The 15,753-nt window shown below is 39.3% G+C and overlaps 1 protein-coding gene across 1 annotated transcript in view; it reads right to left on the reverse strand.

Moving 5' to 3' along the window:
• The window catches only part of RSRC1 (arginine and serine rich coiled-coil 1), a 167,741-nt gene that overhangs the window by 118,833 nt on the left and 33,155 nt on the right, over positions 1–15,753 (reverse strand). The window contains exon 4 of the mRNA XM_055723632.1: positions 10,753–10,923. Coding sequence (XP_055579607.1) covers positions 10,753–10,923 — 171 coding nt within the window. The remainder of the gene's footprint in view (positions 1–10,752; positions 10,924–15,753) is intronic.

Below are 15,753 nucleotides of genomic sequence, written 5' to 3' on the forward strand. Positions count from 1 at the left end.
AAGGGGCTCAACTTGTCATAAAATTTTAGAAGCTTTTTATCTGCTATTCCTCAAGAAACTACCAAAACAAATTACTGGAACTAGTAAGTACTATGAGGCATCTTAAAACTTTGTTATAACAACTTCTCAACAGCATGACTGCAGCTGTCAAAGCCCTCATAATTTAGTCCAGACAATGAAAATAAAAACACTCAAATTAAGGAAAGATTTTTTTCCCCCCTCTGACAAAAGAACAAAGAGAATTCTACTATAAGTAACTCAAATTAGTTTCCAACACAGGACCAAAGTAGTTTACTTTCAGCGTTCAAAATGCATTTGGTAATTTTAAACAGGTTTTAAAGAAGTTCTACAGTTTTTCTACAAATTACTGTGTTTAATATGGACATATGGCCACAAAGCCTACTATTCTTGAACAGAGCGTTTTCCCTAGTGACACTGGTCGTTCCACTGTAGCTAAGGGTCTGTCACAATTTAATTAGAAGCACCTACTGTACAATGCTTATAACTCAACAACAAAACTATGATCAAGGTTGAAACATGGCATGCAAGGCTTCAGCCCAGAAGCTGAATTTATTTATTATTTATTATTTAAACCTTATTTATTATGTTTTGAATCAACTTACAAAAGTAGTATGCTATCCTTTCTTCTGAACTCTTAAGCTGCAAAGTAAATGCAACTTACTTTGGCTATATTATCCTCATAAGCCTCTAAGTTTTAAAGAGAATCAAAATAATTAAAAATAATTCATGAATTAGAGAACTGCGAGCAGTGCAAATTAAACAGGTGTTGTAGCACCCTGAACATCAATTTATATTTGCACATTTCTGCTACTTGATAAATGTATTTTGTCATGTAAGATTTTAAAGAAAGGGTCTTAGAGCGACAAAATCAGTTTCAGTGTGACAAAATCCCATTTGTAAGTGAATAGAGATGATTGAACACAAATACCTTAGGCCAACAACTACAGAGATTATGTTTTGGAACCGGCATGTGCATAATTGGATCAGATAAACACTAACATTGTACAGATTTTGTGAGCTACCTCTTGTCACCGTGGACAGTATGGGAAGCGATAAGCTACTCGTCCTTCTTATTGTCTAACCAATTAGCATAAACATGTTGCACCCTGAGGAATTGCTCCTGACCTAAATTTAAGCTTGATGATTGCTGAGGGTGTGTTAGACCTGATGAAGGTCTCACGCCTTCAAAAACAAGACCATTTTTCCCTACTTACACCAGTTGATCTAGAAGAGAGATATTATTTTTCCCAGCCAACACTGCTACTCACGTAACCTTAAACTGTCATGGCTACAGCAGCACAGCCCTTAGGTTAAGAAAGAAAATTTTATGCAATATCACCAATACTATTCAGGCCATAGTGTTGTGTTAAACAGCATTTGGAAATGATGTTAGCAATAGCAGACCCACCTCCTGATCCTCATTTTTCCCAGCTGGGATAACCCTTTTTCAGGGCCATGGTAGGAGGCAGATGAAAGAAAGAAATTCTTCCTTTAAAAGCAACAGAAAAGCAGCAATAAAGAACTACAGAAGAATCAATTTATTTTTTGTTTGAGTCCTCTTTACATACAATTTGTTCCACAATAATAAACAGCAGTTGCAGATTCCTTGCACATTAGAACTATTTTGTCATAACCAAACTCTCCAAGAATACATAGTGATTTTGTACACTTGGAAAAACCAGAAAGTTATTCTTGGTCTCCAAAAGCAATAGCACAGGCAGCAGGTGAAACACCCTGCAGACAGTAACAACCTGCTCCCAACACACCACCAGAGCCAGCAGCTGCCAATATCACGGGTGCACAGAGAAAGGCGAGATGAACGCCCCAGCCCTGCTCTCAAGGACAGCTTTCCCACCAGCAGGCAGGGGGTCCTGGTGACCCCCCCTTGAGCATGTACGTCACAACCTCCTCCTTTCTGGCTAGCCCCAAGACATTACTCAATGCAGGAGCAAAAGGAGCTGCAGGTCTCCTCCAGCCAGGCGGTGCTGCTGGAGCTGGAAGCCAGTGGCAGTAGCCCAGTCCCCAAGGAAGTGGCCGGGCTCACCGCAAGCTGCCAGCAGCGTGCCACGAAGGGGCAGTGCCAACGAGGCTTCGAGTACGCATCAGTTACAATGAACAGGAGATTCTCTGCAATATGACACAATTACAAAATTAGGATTACAGGTATTTTCAGTAAAAATGCTGGTGACCATTCACATAAAGGGAATTTGTTAGCCAGGCACAACAGTGGCTTTTGGAAGTTGAGTATTTTGCCCATAGAAATGTTGAAAGTGATTAAACAATAACATGAATTAACTGCTTGCCAAATCATAACTGTTTGATGTGTCCTGCTGGTAAACTTCTTAAAATACACTAGCGTAACTTAAAGGAGCCAAGACAAGCATGTGCGCACACACACTTCCCCCCCCCAATCAAGAGTAGGGACAACCCCCCCGATTTCAGGCTGGAAAATTTATTTCATAATAGATGTGCTTCAAAACAAAAACACATCACTGGAAGAATGTAATATTCCTCAAGTATGTATAATCAATCATGCTTTAAAGTAGTATGTTGTCAACTAAATATAGTATCTTACCTATTTTTGTAACAAAAAGTGGCTTATACTGCACAGATTATTTGATGAGAAATGTAGGAATTATTAGGATAGTCTTAAATGCAAGAGTCTGTTTATACACATGGAGCTATTAAAAAATTGAGTGTATTAGTCCCTACTATTAAGTCAGCATTTCATTTACAAACGCGAGCCTACTCCACCGCTATGGCACCGTAATAGACCTTTGTTAAAAACATGTAGAATCACAATGCAAAACTGTTCATATGATCTGTCAGAGCAAAGTTTCTCAGAATAAGAAATTTTAAGATATATTTACTTCCTTATTAAAAGCCCAGCATTTCACAGTTCTTCAGTGTAACACGCCACCAAAACGTGCTAGAGGTATCTCTCCTTCCAATCAAACATTTACCCTTCGCCACTGGTGAAAGGCAACAAGATCTCTTTACAACGTCTCGTCTTTTTCAATAAATTTTGCATGAAAACATGTTACCCAAGCACAAAGTTGCCTGCTGTCACATTGGAAGTATGATAAATGTTTAATGAAAACAACACCACACAGCTTGGTGTCAGACAACAGCTATCACACAGTCCTGCTTTGATCTGAACAGACACTTAAAAGGAGTTCTGAGTGCGCTTTGCACCACAGAACTCTATAACCTATATGCAAATAGGAGAAAATTACCATAAATTACTTCCCACTGCATAGCGTGGAAAAAGGTAAGGGAAAAAAAAAAAATAAATACAACAAGCTCCAGGACTGTCTGACTGCTGTCAAACTCTGAGAAGTCCAATATTCCCAATTTACTTCTAAAGTCTTCTGCCAAGCACTGAAAAGCTCAGCAACAGGCATTCATCACCCAGGCACCGTCTGCAGAACCTGCTGGGAGCTGCCAGGGCTCAGCACGGCACACACAACTGGCGAGCGCTTTGGTTAAATGCCACTGAGAAAGGTCCCCTAGCCAGAGGGACCTCAGCAAATATTTAAAGACCTAACATACGGAATTAAAAGGAAAAATGAAGACTATATCTGAAAAACACACTCTTCAGCTCTGTAGTATCTGTCAAAGCATTTAAGATGTTGTGAAATGGCTAATGCACAAAGGTATTGATAGCCTTATTAAGTATCAGAAATTAAAATAGCGGTCAGGTTTGATTAATGGCACAGCACTCCTTTTTGCAAAACAACTGAGAAGCTGCTCTTAATTTATTCCATTAAAAATTGTCAAAAACTCTTTAAAGAGTAATCCAAAATCCTGCTACTAAGAAAGCTAAGGTGAAACCCATAAATCCAGTAGAAGTTATTTAAAGCTCACTAGTTTTCAGTAGGTTTCTCCCCCGGATTTAACAATGAACAATGATCCTTATGAAAAGCATGTCAGCATGCCAGAACGTGCATGTTTTTAAAGCTAATCAAGACTTTAAACATCAAAATTCAACAGCACACACATACAGGTCAATGAAAACACGTATACAAGTTGTTTTAAAACAACAAATGAATTTTAAAAAGCATAAATAAAAGATTAATGTAATGCTCTGATTGGCAAAAAAATTAGTGGTAAATTATTGTAGTGGTATAATTTTGTGTTCAAGCAAATCAGTACTATAAACACTTCACTTTTGAAGGCTTTGACATGGGAAGTTTACCAGCATGCAAAAGTTGCCGGTCTAAACACGGGATTTGGGAGTGGAAAAAACTCCACTAGTGACCGAGCTCCCCCAGAGCCATCAGGCCCACCTTGTGGAGCAGGACGCCAGTGTGTGGCACAAGGAGCGCACAGCCCCCTGCCCACCGCAGCATCCCCGTGAGCAGCGGGGGCACCTTCACAGAGCCTCCAGGCACCCCGTGACACGTTTCATCTGTTGCTCTGATCTAGTCCTCAGGTCACAACTCAACAGAACTATGTACCATTATTTTTAGACATACTGAAAATAAATGTATTTCCCAGATTTAATACCACCTTAGAAGAATACATGTTAGGAACAGTTACATACGTTGATACCTTTAAAGTTATACAGAAAACCTCTCATTTCACATATAAGACAAAACTGCAGTGCTGATACGCTTGTTAAATAAGCCACCCTATAACATTTAGAAAAAAAAACCTCACAATCTATAGTGCATTTTTAAAAGGTCACTAATGTTCGAGACTCAGGATATAGTCTAGCTAGTACTATATTAGTAATTCATATACCATACAACAAAGAACAAAGCTCTCACACAGGACTGCTCCATTAAGAGCCAAATAAACATGGGAGGGGAAGAAGGGCTGCCCAGTCTCATTACAAGCAAATATTTGTTGCTCCAGTGAATATATCTATTTTCTTAAAACAAGTTACAAATGAAGGAAAAAGAAGGAAACAAAGTGTGTGTCAGGTGCACAAAGTCTAAAAGACAGTGATAAGGAAGTACCCCACAGGTGCCATAGGTGTATAAAATAAAGGTTACTGGCTGGAAGCCTGCTTTAGTCATCTAAAGGGACATCAGCATAAAACCCCACACATATACATCACATTTCCATGTCAGAAAAAGCATGCTAAGATTTCACCTTGGGGGTGGGCCGCAATGGTATGTGAGCCTAAGGCACCTGGAGACCTCACCAGAAAGGGTTAGAAGGAACTGAGGCTTGAACCTCTTCCAGCCACAGTCTTGATGTAAAGCTCAAGTAATTCTCATGCTGTTAGAACAGGGGAAAGCTATTTTGCTTACTTGCAACTTATCTTTTCCAAATATAGTGCTGTCAAATTCACATTTGATGGATAATCCAGACTGTATCTAGCACCTTGTTTTCCTATTCTGCTGGGACAGAATCTTTTATAATAGGAAGAAAGAATTCTGTAATAAAAAACCCACTGTCATTAGTTCAAATCTTATTTTTAAGCATGTTTCTCTCTAGAAAGCAGTGCAATTCAGCTTAACCAAACAACCAACAAGATTTTTTTTTTTTTTTTAAAGTCACACTTATAGGATAAAGTACATCACTATACTTCCAGGAGGTCTATCACTAATTTTCCCATAATCAATCAAAACCACACAGCAAGGGCCTGCTGTGAGAACTGCAACTCCTTTCTTGATAAGCCATTGAAAATTAAACCCAGCCCGCCCCATTCCTTTGATGCAGAGACAAGGCTCTTCCCTTTTTACTCAGTGACCTTTTCTGATCAATGCTACCTACATTTTTGTTTTAGCCCAGAGTGCATACTCTCACACAAGATTCATTTTTGCAATGGAAAAAAAAATGAAACCAAGAGAAGAGACCCAGGAAATGGCACAGCCAAAGGTAGGACCTGATACACTACTTTAGCAGAATAAAGACGACTGAAGTTTTGCTTTTTTCAAATAAACAAAAATTTAATAAAGAAAGTCACTAGACTAAAACTTATTAGTAAGAACTAGACACCAGATATTAACAGAAAATTATAATTTATCACAAAATGTATATTGGTCCTTATTTTATCCATTCCATGTTACTCCCTAGCACTTCATAATGTATCAGTAGATATAGCGCAGTCTGTAAAAGTTACAGAGGGGCGGTAACAGCTCGTTACAGCTCTTGTCAGTTCAACTGTCACAAGAACCGCATGCACACAGTTTGCTTTCCTGATCCAGCATGTCAGCATGGTGCAGTTCTAGCATACAGCAACAGCCCAAAGCCATAGTGCGCACAGCATCACTGCTGCAGTCATGGGTCATAACGAGGGAACAATGTTGTTATTACAAACAGAGAAATATGATTTGAAACTTGGCCTGGGAGACCGGATGAATAGAAAAAGCTGCAAGGCCAAGCAAGTGCTTTTACTTTGGAAATGCTGGCAACAGTTGCTCTGAAAAAGACATACCATTTATTATTACTTTTTTTCTATGTCCTCCCAGGCAAAAAAGCTCCTTCTCCCATGCATTGCAACAAATACAAAACAAACAAAAAACGAAAGCAAACAAAAATAGGGGGAACACAGTCTGAACAACTACTATGAGATTAGGAGACCAACACAGCAAAGGCAAACTGTTTAGTTCAATCACTTGCAAAATGGAAGGAAAATAAGCAGCCCTGCATTAGCTGAATAATAACTAGTTAAGAACGTTTCTTGCTACATGCTTGTCATCAGCTTTATTTTGCAGAGTTTTCACTGGAAATTAAATAATCCTGATAATCTGAAAGGTGGACCACTTTTTTGTTTATGAATGTTTAGCGTGTGCTGCTGGGATGCTTTCTGAGTTTGCGTTGCTTTACCCTTTAAGTGAGCGCAAAACGATTTCAAAGCTTGACAGACAGCTCTTAGCACCAGCTTTTTTCACCAAGTACTGTCAGATGCTGTAAATGAGATTCCCAACCCAAATTCAAAGCAGCTGTTACCACAACCTCCCTCCATAATGGCTGAACAAATAGCGTATGTCTTAAAACATTTCCGATGGTGAGAACAGAAGAGCTGAGCTGTGGGGCTGTATCTGTAACACAGCCCATCTCCATGACACGGCTGACACTTCCCCAGCGTTCAAGAAATTCAGTCAGTGCTCAGCCTTAAAGAATCTTCACTGAAATGGAGAATGCCAAAGGATGATGACCAGATTACTAATGGCAGAATTTTTTACTCTCGAAATCTCTCGAGATGTTCACTGTGAAGACAAGATCTAATTTGAAAGGACCTGAAGTTGCCCTGATTTAAAAACCAAACACAAGCCTTTCCCCCTCACATGCACAAACAGGCACAAGCCACGTGCAGAAAAGAAAACTATCATCAGAGTTTATATAAGCCACAAACAAATAAAACCATTTGCTCCTTAAGTAGTGCAAAAATTGCATTTTTATTCAGGAACAGTCACTTCCCAAATATATGACTACTTATATCAGATAATCTGCAGTGCAGACAGGCTGGAATACCTTCTTTTATGCAAAGTTAAACTATGAAGTCAACCAGCACCTGATAATTTATATTTACCTTCTCACAACCTGGCTTTAGCATGATCTTCATTATAGCTTTAAAGTAGCTATTTCCAATAAATACACTCCAAACATACATGGATGTAAACAGAAGACTAGACCTGGCCCTTGCTGTGTCTTGGAGTACCTGTAAGGATCTATGCTCAACACAGAGGTTGAAGGACCATTGTTTTCCCTATGATCCCCTGCTGTTGGAGTTTCTAGAAAGGCTCTGTAGAGCAACATTACTTTCTGTGCTGATCAACACTAAATCTAGAAATTCAGTCACTTGGAGAGTCATCTACAACAGATTCCTCTCAGTATTTCACATCCAAATGTACACCTGACAGTCATTTTTTGTGTCCATTTAGATTTTCTTCCTCACACTTCAGAGAGAAAAAAAAAAATAAATGACCAAGTTGAAAAACCAGCACCATCATTGTGTTAGTGACACAGAATATGCCAGGAGGAAAAATATTTTTTTTCTGTCCAAACTAGATCCAACTTAAACCAAGAAAAAACCCACACATTTTGAGGAAGTGTCACCCATCACTGTTTACTGCCTTTGTGACACAGACAGCTGATAGAGCAAATTGCTTTAGTGCTTCCTGGTCTCCTCCAGCATTAAGTCACCAGGGCGAGCAGTGAAGTTCCAGCCGAGGCAGCGAACCGCTGTGCTGCGTCAGACCGGCATCAGGCACTCAGCTGCAGAGGCAAGCTATAATAAGAGTTATAATTCTAACCATACCCACAAAACCACATCTGACACATGACAAGACAAAAATGCTAAGTTATAACATAGACCCTCAAAAAATATCAGCAAAACCAACTTGCTACCTTCTGCTGACCACAAAAGGCCTTATAGTTACTGGAAAACAACAACAAAAAAAATTATCTCGGTGCTTTCTTCAGAAAGGAGCATCAAGACAGAACCACCAAACCATTGAATCTCCCCTGCTGCTGCTGCAGGAAAAGGACAAAATGCCAGAAGCCAACAGACTTATCTAGGCAAAAGATTCACTCAGCTCATGTTGTGCCATCCCTCATCCTACACATCTATAAACTAAGGAGAGGTGACCTTCTTTGGCCAAGGAGATCTTTTCTTTCCCATACTTTTCACACACACTGCCCCCCCGCCCCCCCCCCCCAAAAAAAAAAAAAAGATAAAATATAGAGGACCAAAGTGGAGAGCTTGGGAGGCTTGAGAAAGCCGCATACAAAACCACAACTGTGAAACACCTTACTTGGCCTCATTTTCCTGGAGCACATGCAAGGCAAAGAGAAACTACAGCCGCTTGCTCTGCTCCTACACACAGGCATTCAAGGAAAACTGCAGGTTCCTAAAGCACTCGCACTGGGGTCTCTAACAGAATACTCTGTAGACAAGTAATTGTGCAGTAATTGCATCAGAGAGCTCTGCCTTCTCTCTGTAGTCAGGTAAGTTGCTTTGCAAAGCCTTTAACAAATAATAATGTGATGCGGATACAGTCTCAATCTTCAGAATGACAAATAACTGCAAAGAAAAAAGCTTCGCAGATCCATAGTCCCTGTGCAGATATACTTTGATCACTATTTGATTAAACTGAGAAACATGTCATCCCCCCTCAGAAAAGTTTATGAAGCACAGATGATATCAACATCATCCTAGGTACATTTCATTTTGTAGTCTAATAATGCCTTAAGTACGAAATCCCTGTACAAAGAATACCAGTCAGTACCTGAGCTCAGAGGAAAATGGACTGATGTCGTAAAACGTTTCTACTATCAATTTGTACTCTTTGTCCTACCTACCTTGAAAACAAAATGCCCTGTTTGGGCCATTTCCAATTTTAGCATAAGCAATTTAGTAAGTTATCAAAATATGAAGATAAATTGCTTGCTTGCCCCAAAATTCCGAGCACTTCTGTGCTCTTCCTACAGCTATCTCATATTGATCCTTGCTATAAAAGGACCGAAAGCCAGGCAGTATGCTAATAGAGCACTGCTATATACTCCAACATGATTTAAGATGTGCTGCTTCTGGACACAAAGTCCAGAAAACCTCTCCCACATCAAATGTTATGTGCTCGTATGGATCCTTTCTCTACTTTTCTACCTCGATTAATTAAAAAAACCCAACAACCACCAAACAAAAAAAAAATTCTGGCTGGAACATCCAGGGTTCTTCTCAAGTCCTCCAAAAGTACCAAAATATATTTGAACTTCAGGTAAATGGCTAAAAGGCATCTTGTTTGTGATTTATCAGACATACTGCAAACACCTCAGGGGTTCTATTTACATTGAATGCTACCGATTGCTGAAAACATCCACAACAAGAAGAGACAAATATCCCTCATGGCTTAGTAAAACAAGGAAAGCATTCCTTAAAATGAAGGTGCCACTCTTGAAGCTCCCAGTGGTCTAACTAATGTACTGCAAATAAGAAAAAAACACGTGCAAATAGCTAATCCCGAGTATTTACATAACCAGTGCTATAACCATGGGCAGGTAGGTAGATATCTGAGAGCCTAAATAACTCATACCATCGAGACATGAAACCACGGAGGTAATTGTGAGACGCCTCCACAAACATGGGTGGAGGGTGCTACTCCAGAACTACCCATTTAGCATTTCAGTGGGAATCCCAAGGGAAGTCCATGAAGCGACACACCAGCGTCTTCCTTTTTGAAACCAATCACATAAACAAGGAAAAGATAAACACCACAGTAAAGGCTGCAGGAGATTTATAAAGCAGAAGTAATTGCATAAATCGCCTTTTTGCTGCAAAAACAAGATCAATGGTCCAGATCATTTCAAGCAGAAAGGAGGCTGCCAGCAGGTTGCCGAAAGCAGTCCATCACTCCCCCACAGCAAGTGCTTCTGCTGAAAGTGTGCTCTGAGCCGCAAATGAAGCCCAATAGGGCACGGAGGGCTGGTAAACAGTGAAATCCATCTTTTCATGGGAAACAGTCTTCATACTATGCAATACTCCTCATTTTTGCCTTAAATTGTTTCCTTAAATATTGGGGGGAAAAATTAAGTCAATTGAAGAAAACTATTTAACATACCTGAAATAAAGGGAGAAAAAGAACTGTAAATTAAACCATCATTTAGTTTGAAATGTCCAATTCTGGAACTTTAAAATACTCAGAATCACACTATTCAAAGACTTTAAATCATTTCCACCTAGTTTATATAATGAAGCAAACTGATTACAAAAAGAGTAAAAATACACTAAATAGTTCCCTGTTTTACAGTTACATTGTTTGTCATGTCACTTACCCATGCTTCGTGCCACACATCTCCTTTTCTTTTCCTTTGCCCTTCTCTTTTATTTTTTCTTTCTCTCTGCCTTTACGCCGCTCTCTTTCACGAGACCCGCTATGAGTTCTCCTATGACTGGATCTTTCACTACTTCGACTATAAGAACGTTGACGAGGTCTTGATCGTGATCTACACAAAATCCATAGTATTAAAATTTAGCAGTCAGGCATTTTTCACTGTCACCGTATGTTAGGTTTGTTATACAGTCCAACTATTTTAAACACATTTTGAAATCATTTAGTAGCTTAATACTTTTTAAATAAAAAACTACCCATTTATCAAAAGAACTGTGAAAAAGCAGTGCTTCTACTCTGAAGAACGCAAAATAAATTAAACCAAACTATGCAGCATCCACCCTCCACCAACATAATCTGGCATTACCAAAGGACTCCTTGGAGCTATTTGATGAGGAAAGGAAGGACATTTTTTCTTGAACATTAAATTTTAAATTCTTAAGTTCCGATCAATTTAACTTGGCAGATAATCAAAGAATTTGCAGATGCTACTAAACGCTTGTATTTACATATTAAATACTTCACTAACAATGACATACCAATAAAAACCAGAAGAGCCAGCAGTGACGTGTCCAAACCCCTACGTCCTGCCTGCAGAGCTGCTACTTGCGCACAGCTTCTTAATATCAAAATCAGATTTGAAATACAGTTTGCAGAAAACCCATAAATAGGCCAACCCTACAGGCCCAATAATGCAAGAAACAGCATACGGGTGCAAGCATTTGCACATGTATTTGGTTCTTGGTTACAAGTTCCTACAAGGCTATAGGATATTCTGGTCTCTATCATGTTACCCATTCCTCTGTAATAAATGTATGTTGTTACTGATCTACTTGAATGAAAAAAGATCAAGAAGTATTACAGCATGACTGTTACTCTGGGTACCCAAAGAAAACTTTTCATTATTTCTTGTAGATAGTTTTCCAAATTTTAATTTATAATTTATCAGGGATCGCTACATCTTTTCTATGGTACACGAGTAGCTATAGACAACAAACCCCTAGGAAAGCAGCAGTTGAAGTTTGCATTAGTTTCTTTTACAATGTACATCTTCATAAAAGGTCTGACAGCACCTCATTGAAAAGTTTCATTAAGTACTAAGAGGGCTAGAGGGAAGGGCATTTTTCAAAAGAGCATAAAAAAATTATTTAGCACCTCTTGGAGCGCAAAACTCCAAAGGCCTTTAAAGGCAAAATCACATACAAAAGATCACTCCATTTAAAAGGTAACAACTGTTTTATAAAACTCAACAACAGAATAAGCAAAAGAAAATACTACATCCAGATGAAGCTATAAATTACATTTAGGAAGAATGTTGTTACCAAGTCTGGAACTTGTCCAGCAAGCTGGGGTTAACATATCTATTCTTGCCGTCGAGCCTTTCAGACTAGCGCTAGAGGTCAGAACCTCCGTTTTACGTTTCATTCAGCAGATGGCATCTCTTGCAACACAATATCTCCTATTATCAGTCACACTATTAGCAGTAATACGACAGATCAAATTACCACTTAAGTGGTGTATTATGAACTATAGAACGTTTTCTGTCTCAAAATGGATTTTTATTATGTCATCACAAATTAAAAAGCATTCATCCATTCTTCTTCTCAGGCAGAGGAAGTTTTGACCTAAAAGAGTACTCTGGACATTAGAACTATATTTTGGTTGGCACAAAGACACTGGTTTTACAAGCATCATGATGAGGCGGGCACAGATTTACAGACCACTTACAGACATACACTATTCAAAGGCAACCTTGATTTCTGAGAACTCTGCAGGTAAGATGCAAAGCCAGAAACAGAAAAAAAAAAATAAACAAAGAAAACCTCTGTAGCAACACAAATCACCTTCATTTGATGCAAGGCCTCTCCTTACCTAAGGGTGTAGTCCTTCAAACGGAAATAACTGAGGAATCTAAAGTATTTATTGCTAGAGAGCTTACTTGCTCTGCTCAAATTTGAACTTGATTTCACATCTACATTTCACAGGTGCAAATAACAGCAAATTCAGTTCAGATTAGCTGGATGCTCAAATCCTAGATTTCTAGCCATTTGCATGCCTTAAGTAGAACAAACATCAGGTATAATCGATATACAGAAGAGCCGCTTTTAAAAATTAAAAGTAGACTTGTCACATCAAATCTGTAATAATGTACTTATAACAGCATTGACAAACTGATAACATTTGCTTTACAGAAGCTGTCCCTGTTCTTTCATTTGCAGGCTTTTACATCCACAAAATTTATTAGCCTAGAGTGATCACCAATCATAGCTTATCCTTTGGGGTTTACGGTTATAGAAAATAGCTGATACAGCTCATCTTCCCTGTCCCAGTCCCGCAGGTGAGGCAGGCAGATGACTATCAATGGGATATTGCAGTGAAGACCTTAACAAAAATGTTAAGTTCTACTCCACAGAATCCATCTCTGCAGGACACATGAGTTCAGTCAATCCTTCAATTACCAGAGAAGTTGATCGGGGCTGCAGATAAGCCCAGAGCACAGATGCAGGCAATCCAGAATTGGCTTCATGCAGAGACAACTTCACTCTGGTCAGACTTGTTAGCTCGGATAACAAGTTAGCACATTTAGAAGGGTCTTCAGGGCAGTTCAGGTGTGAAGTCTGGCTGCCTCCATGGGTTGCAGGCTCCAGCCTAACCCCAACTGACTGTGATGCCCTATTTAGGGGATCTATAGAGAGAACAGTGCAGAGAAACAGTTGCAAGGCGGATCTAGTGTATTCTGCTGCACCTGAATCCCCTTGCAGGGTCTCTCCTGTACATTTGCTCTCCAGTAGCTAAGACGTACACAGGGTTTATTTGCTTGGTACAGGACTGAGCAGCCAAGGCAGGAGCGCTGAGAGCAAGAGACAAGCATGCCCTAACAGAGCCCCTTGGTGCAGCACCAGGTAAACATCAGCCACACTGACCTGGATCCACACAGAGACATAGCACGACCTCCAAAGATTAATTTTCCTGGGTTTTCCGTCATTGTACAAAGTTCTTTGCAAATATTTTTCATTATTTTCCCTTAATGCTTCAGAGCTACAGCCCTCCCAAATAAAACTAACTCTGCCTGCTAAGTTCCTTGTATTTATATTGATCACAAACAGTATTTATAAAGCACAAATAAAGCAACACAACTCCAGAAATACAGAAAGATGCCCTAAGCCCAGCCATGAACAGTTGGACTTGATGTTCTTAAAGGTCTTTTCCAACCTGAATGATTCTATGAATAGGGGTGAAGTAAGTAACGAAAACCAAGGCAAAGAAAAAAGGAACAGTCTAACATTAATGCTCCCTTTAATTTCCAAATGCTAGTGACACTTAGATTCTGTTAATTATCTTTAAACCGGGGTAACTACTGTGTTCCCAGTGTTGTGCAGCAACGAGTATTTTTTATAAAAGCTTACCTGGTATTAACCTTTCTCCTTCACAATCTATCCAAAGTCATAGTAATGGAGGACTATTAGAAAAACCACTAGGCAACCACAATCCACAGTTTTATTAACAAAGTTAAGTTGAACTTCAACTCTTAAGTGTACTAGTAGGCTGAAAAAAAAAATCTTAGGAACTTCTCACACAAGTAAAAGCATGAAAATTTTAAAATGTATTTGCTTAACTATCTAAGTAACAGCTTCGTATATTATGAGTTAAGACACATTGTGTAGTTTTACCACACTTCGATGAAACAAAGGAAGCACAGAGACTAAATACTTCAATATACAGCCTTAAGATGCCAAAAATAACAAACTCTGCAGTATAATTCTCTAGAACAATTTCATCTTACATGATAAAGTTCTGCCAGCAATACTGCCAAAACTGAACCGGAATTAACAAGAAGCCAGCAATAAACCATGTAAGAACTGCTGGGCTCAAGCAGGTAAGACCACAATCTTCTTGATCTCTGCTACTGCGTGCACTCTTAAGAGAGCTCTCAGTTTCTGTGAAGTGCCATAGGAAATGATGATTAACTACGACTGAAGCAAAAGCCACAATTATACTGATACACTGCATGAACACTGCATCTCTTCTAGAGCGCATGAAACTGTAGCTCTTTAGGCCATGCCACAGGGCAAGCACCAAGATGGATAGGGACCCTGCACCACAAGTCTCACCGGCACAAGCGTGAACTGCAAAACACTCAGGAAAACAAACAGACAATGGGTTTTGCCTACAGATTTTCCCTGCCTTCCAAAAAAAAAACCACCCTAAGACTTCTTGCTCCCCAAACCGAAAAGCTTAAGGAAGGGATAGACCAAAACAATAAGCAAAGAAGAGACTCGCTTTATCTTTTAAAAATGGCATAAAATGTAATCTTGGGGGGGTGTGGGGGGGTGTCAAGCATTTCGAACATGAGAACAAAAATGAAATAATTGATTCAATGAAATTAAGAAAACTTAAATAACTTAAGATAATGCAATTAGATTCACAGCAAGAAGGAAGTGAAAGGTATACACCACCATATACTGACCAAAAATATGTGTTCAGAAAGCAAAGAAATTACACGAAAACATTTTAAAAATACAAAGAAGGAAAAAGCACAGCTTTCCACAAAATATGCAAAAGGATATGCTGTGTTTCATATATACAAGCAGATGTTACTACTCTTCCTGAGTTTTTATTTATTTGTAAGTACGCCCAAAAAACCTGCCCTCTTAACATACAACTGTTCCAAGACCTCAGAATCTAAAACCGGTCTAATTTCCCCCAGCTCTGAGGGAAGCTCCAATCTCTCTTACACCCCAAGCTAATACAATTCGAGACTAATTCTGCACCACCACGCACAAGTTCCAACAGACCAGGTGACAAGAGGACTACTCAATGGAGAAGCCACGATTCCCCATGTAGCTTGGCCTTGTCCGAAACCTCCACGTAACAGTAAGTGACTGTGAACACATACCTTCCTACAGACATCAGCACGAAATTAAGACAATATTTAAAAGCAAGT

This window comes from Falco cherrug, chromosome 11, assembly GCF_023634085.1.
Source record: "Falco cherrug isolate bFalChe1 chromosome 11, bFalChe1.pri, whole genome shotgun sequence".
In the NCBI taxonomy this organism is placed as follows: domain Eukaryota; kingdom Metazoa; phylum Chordata; class Aves; order Falconiformes; family Falconidae; genus Falco; species Falco cherrug.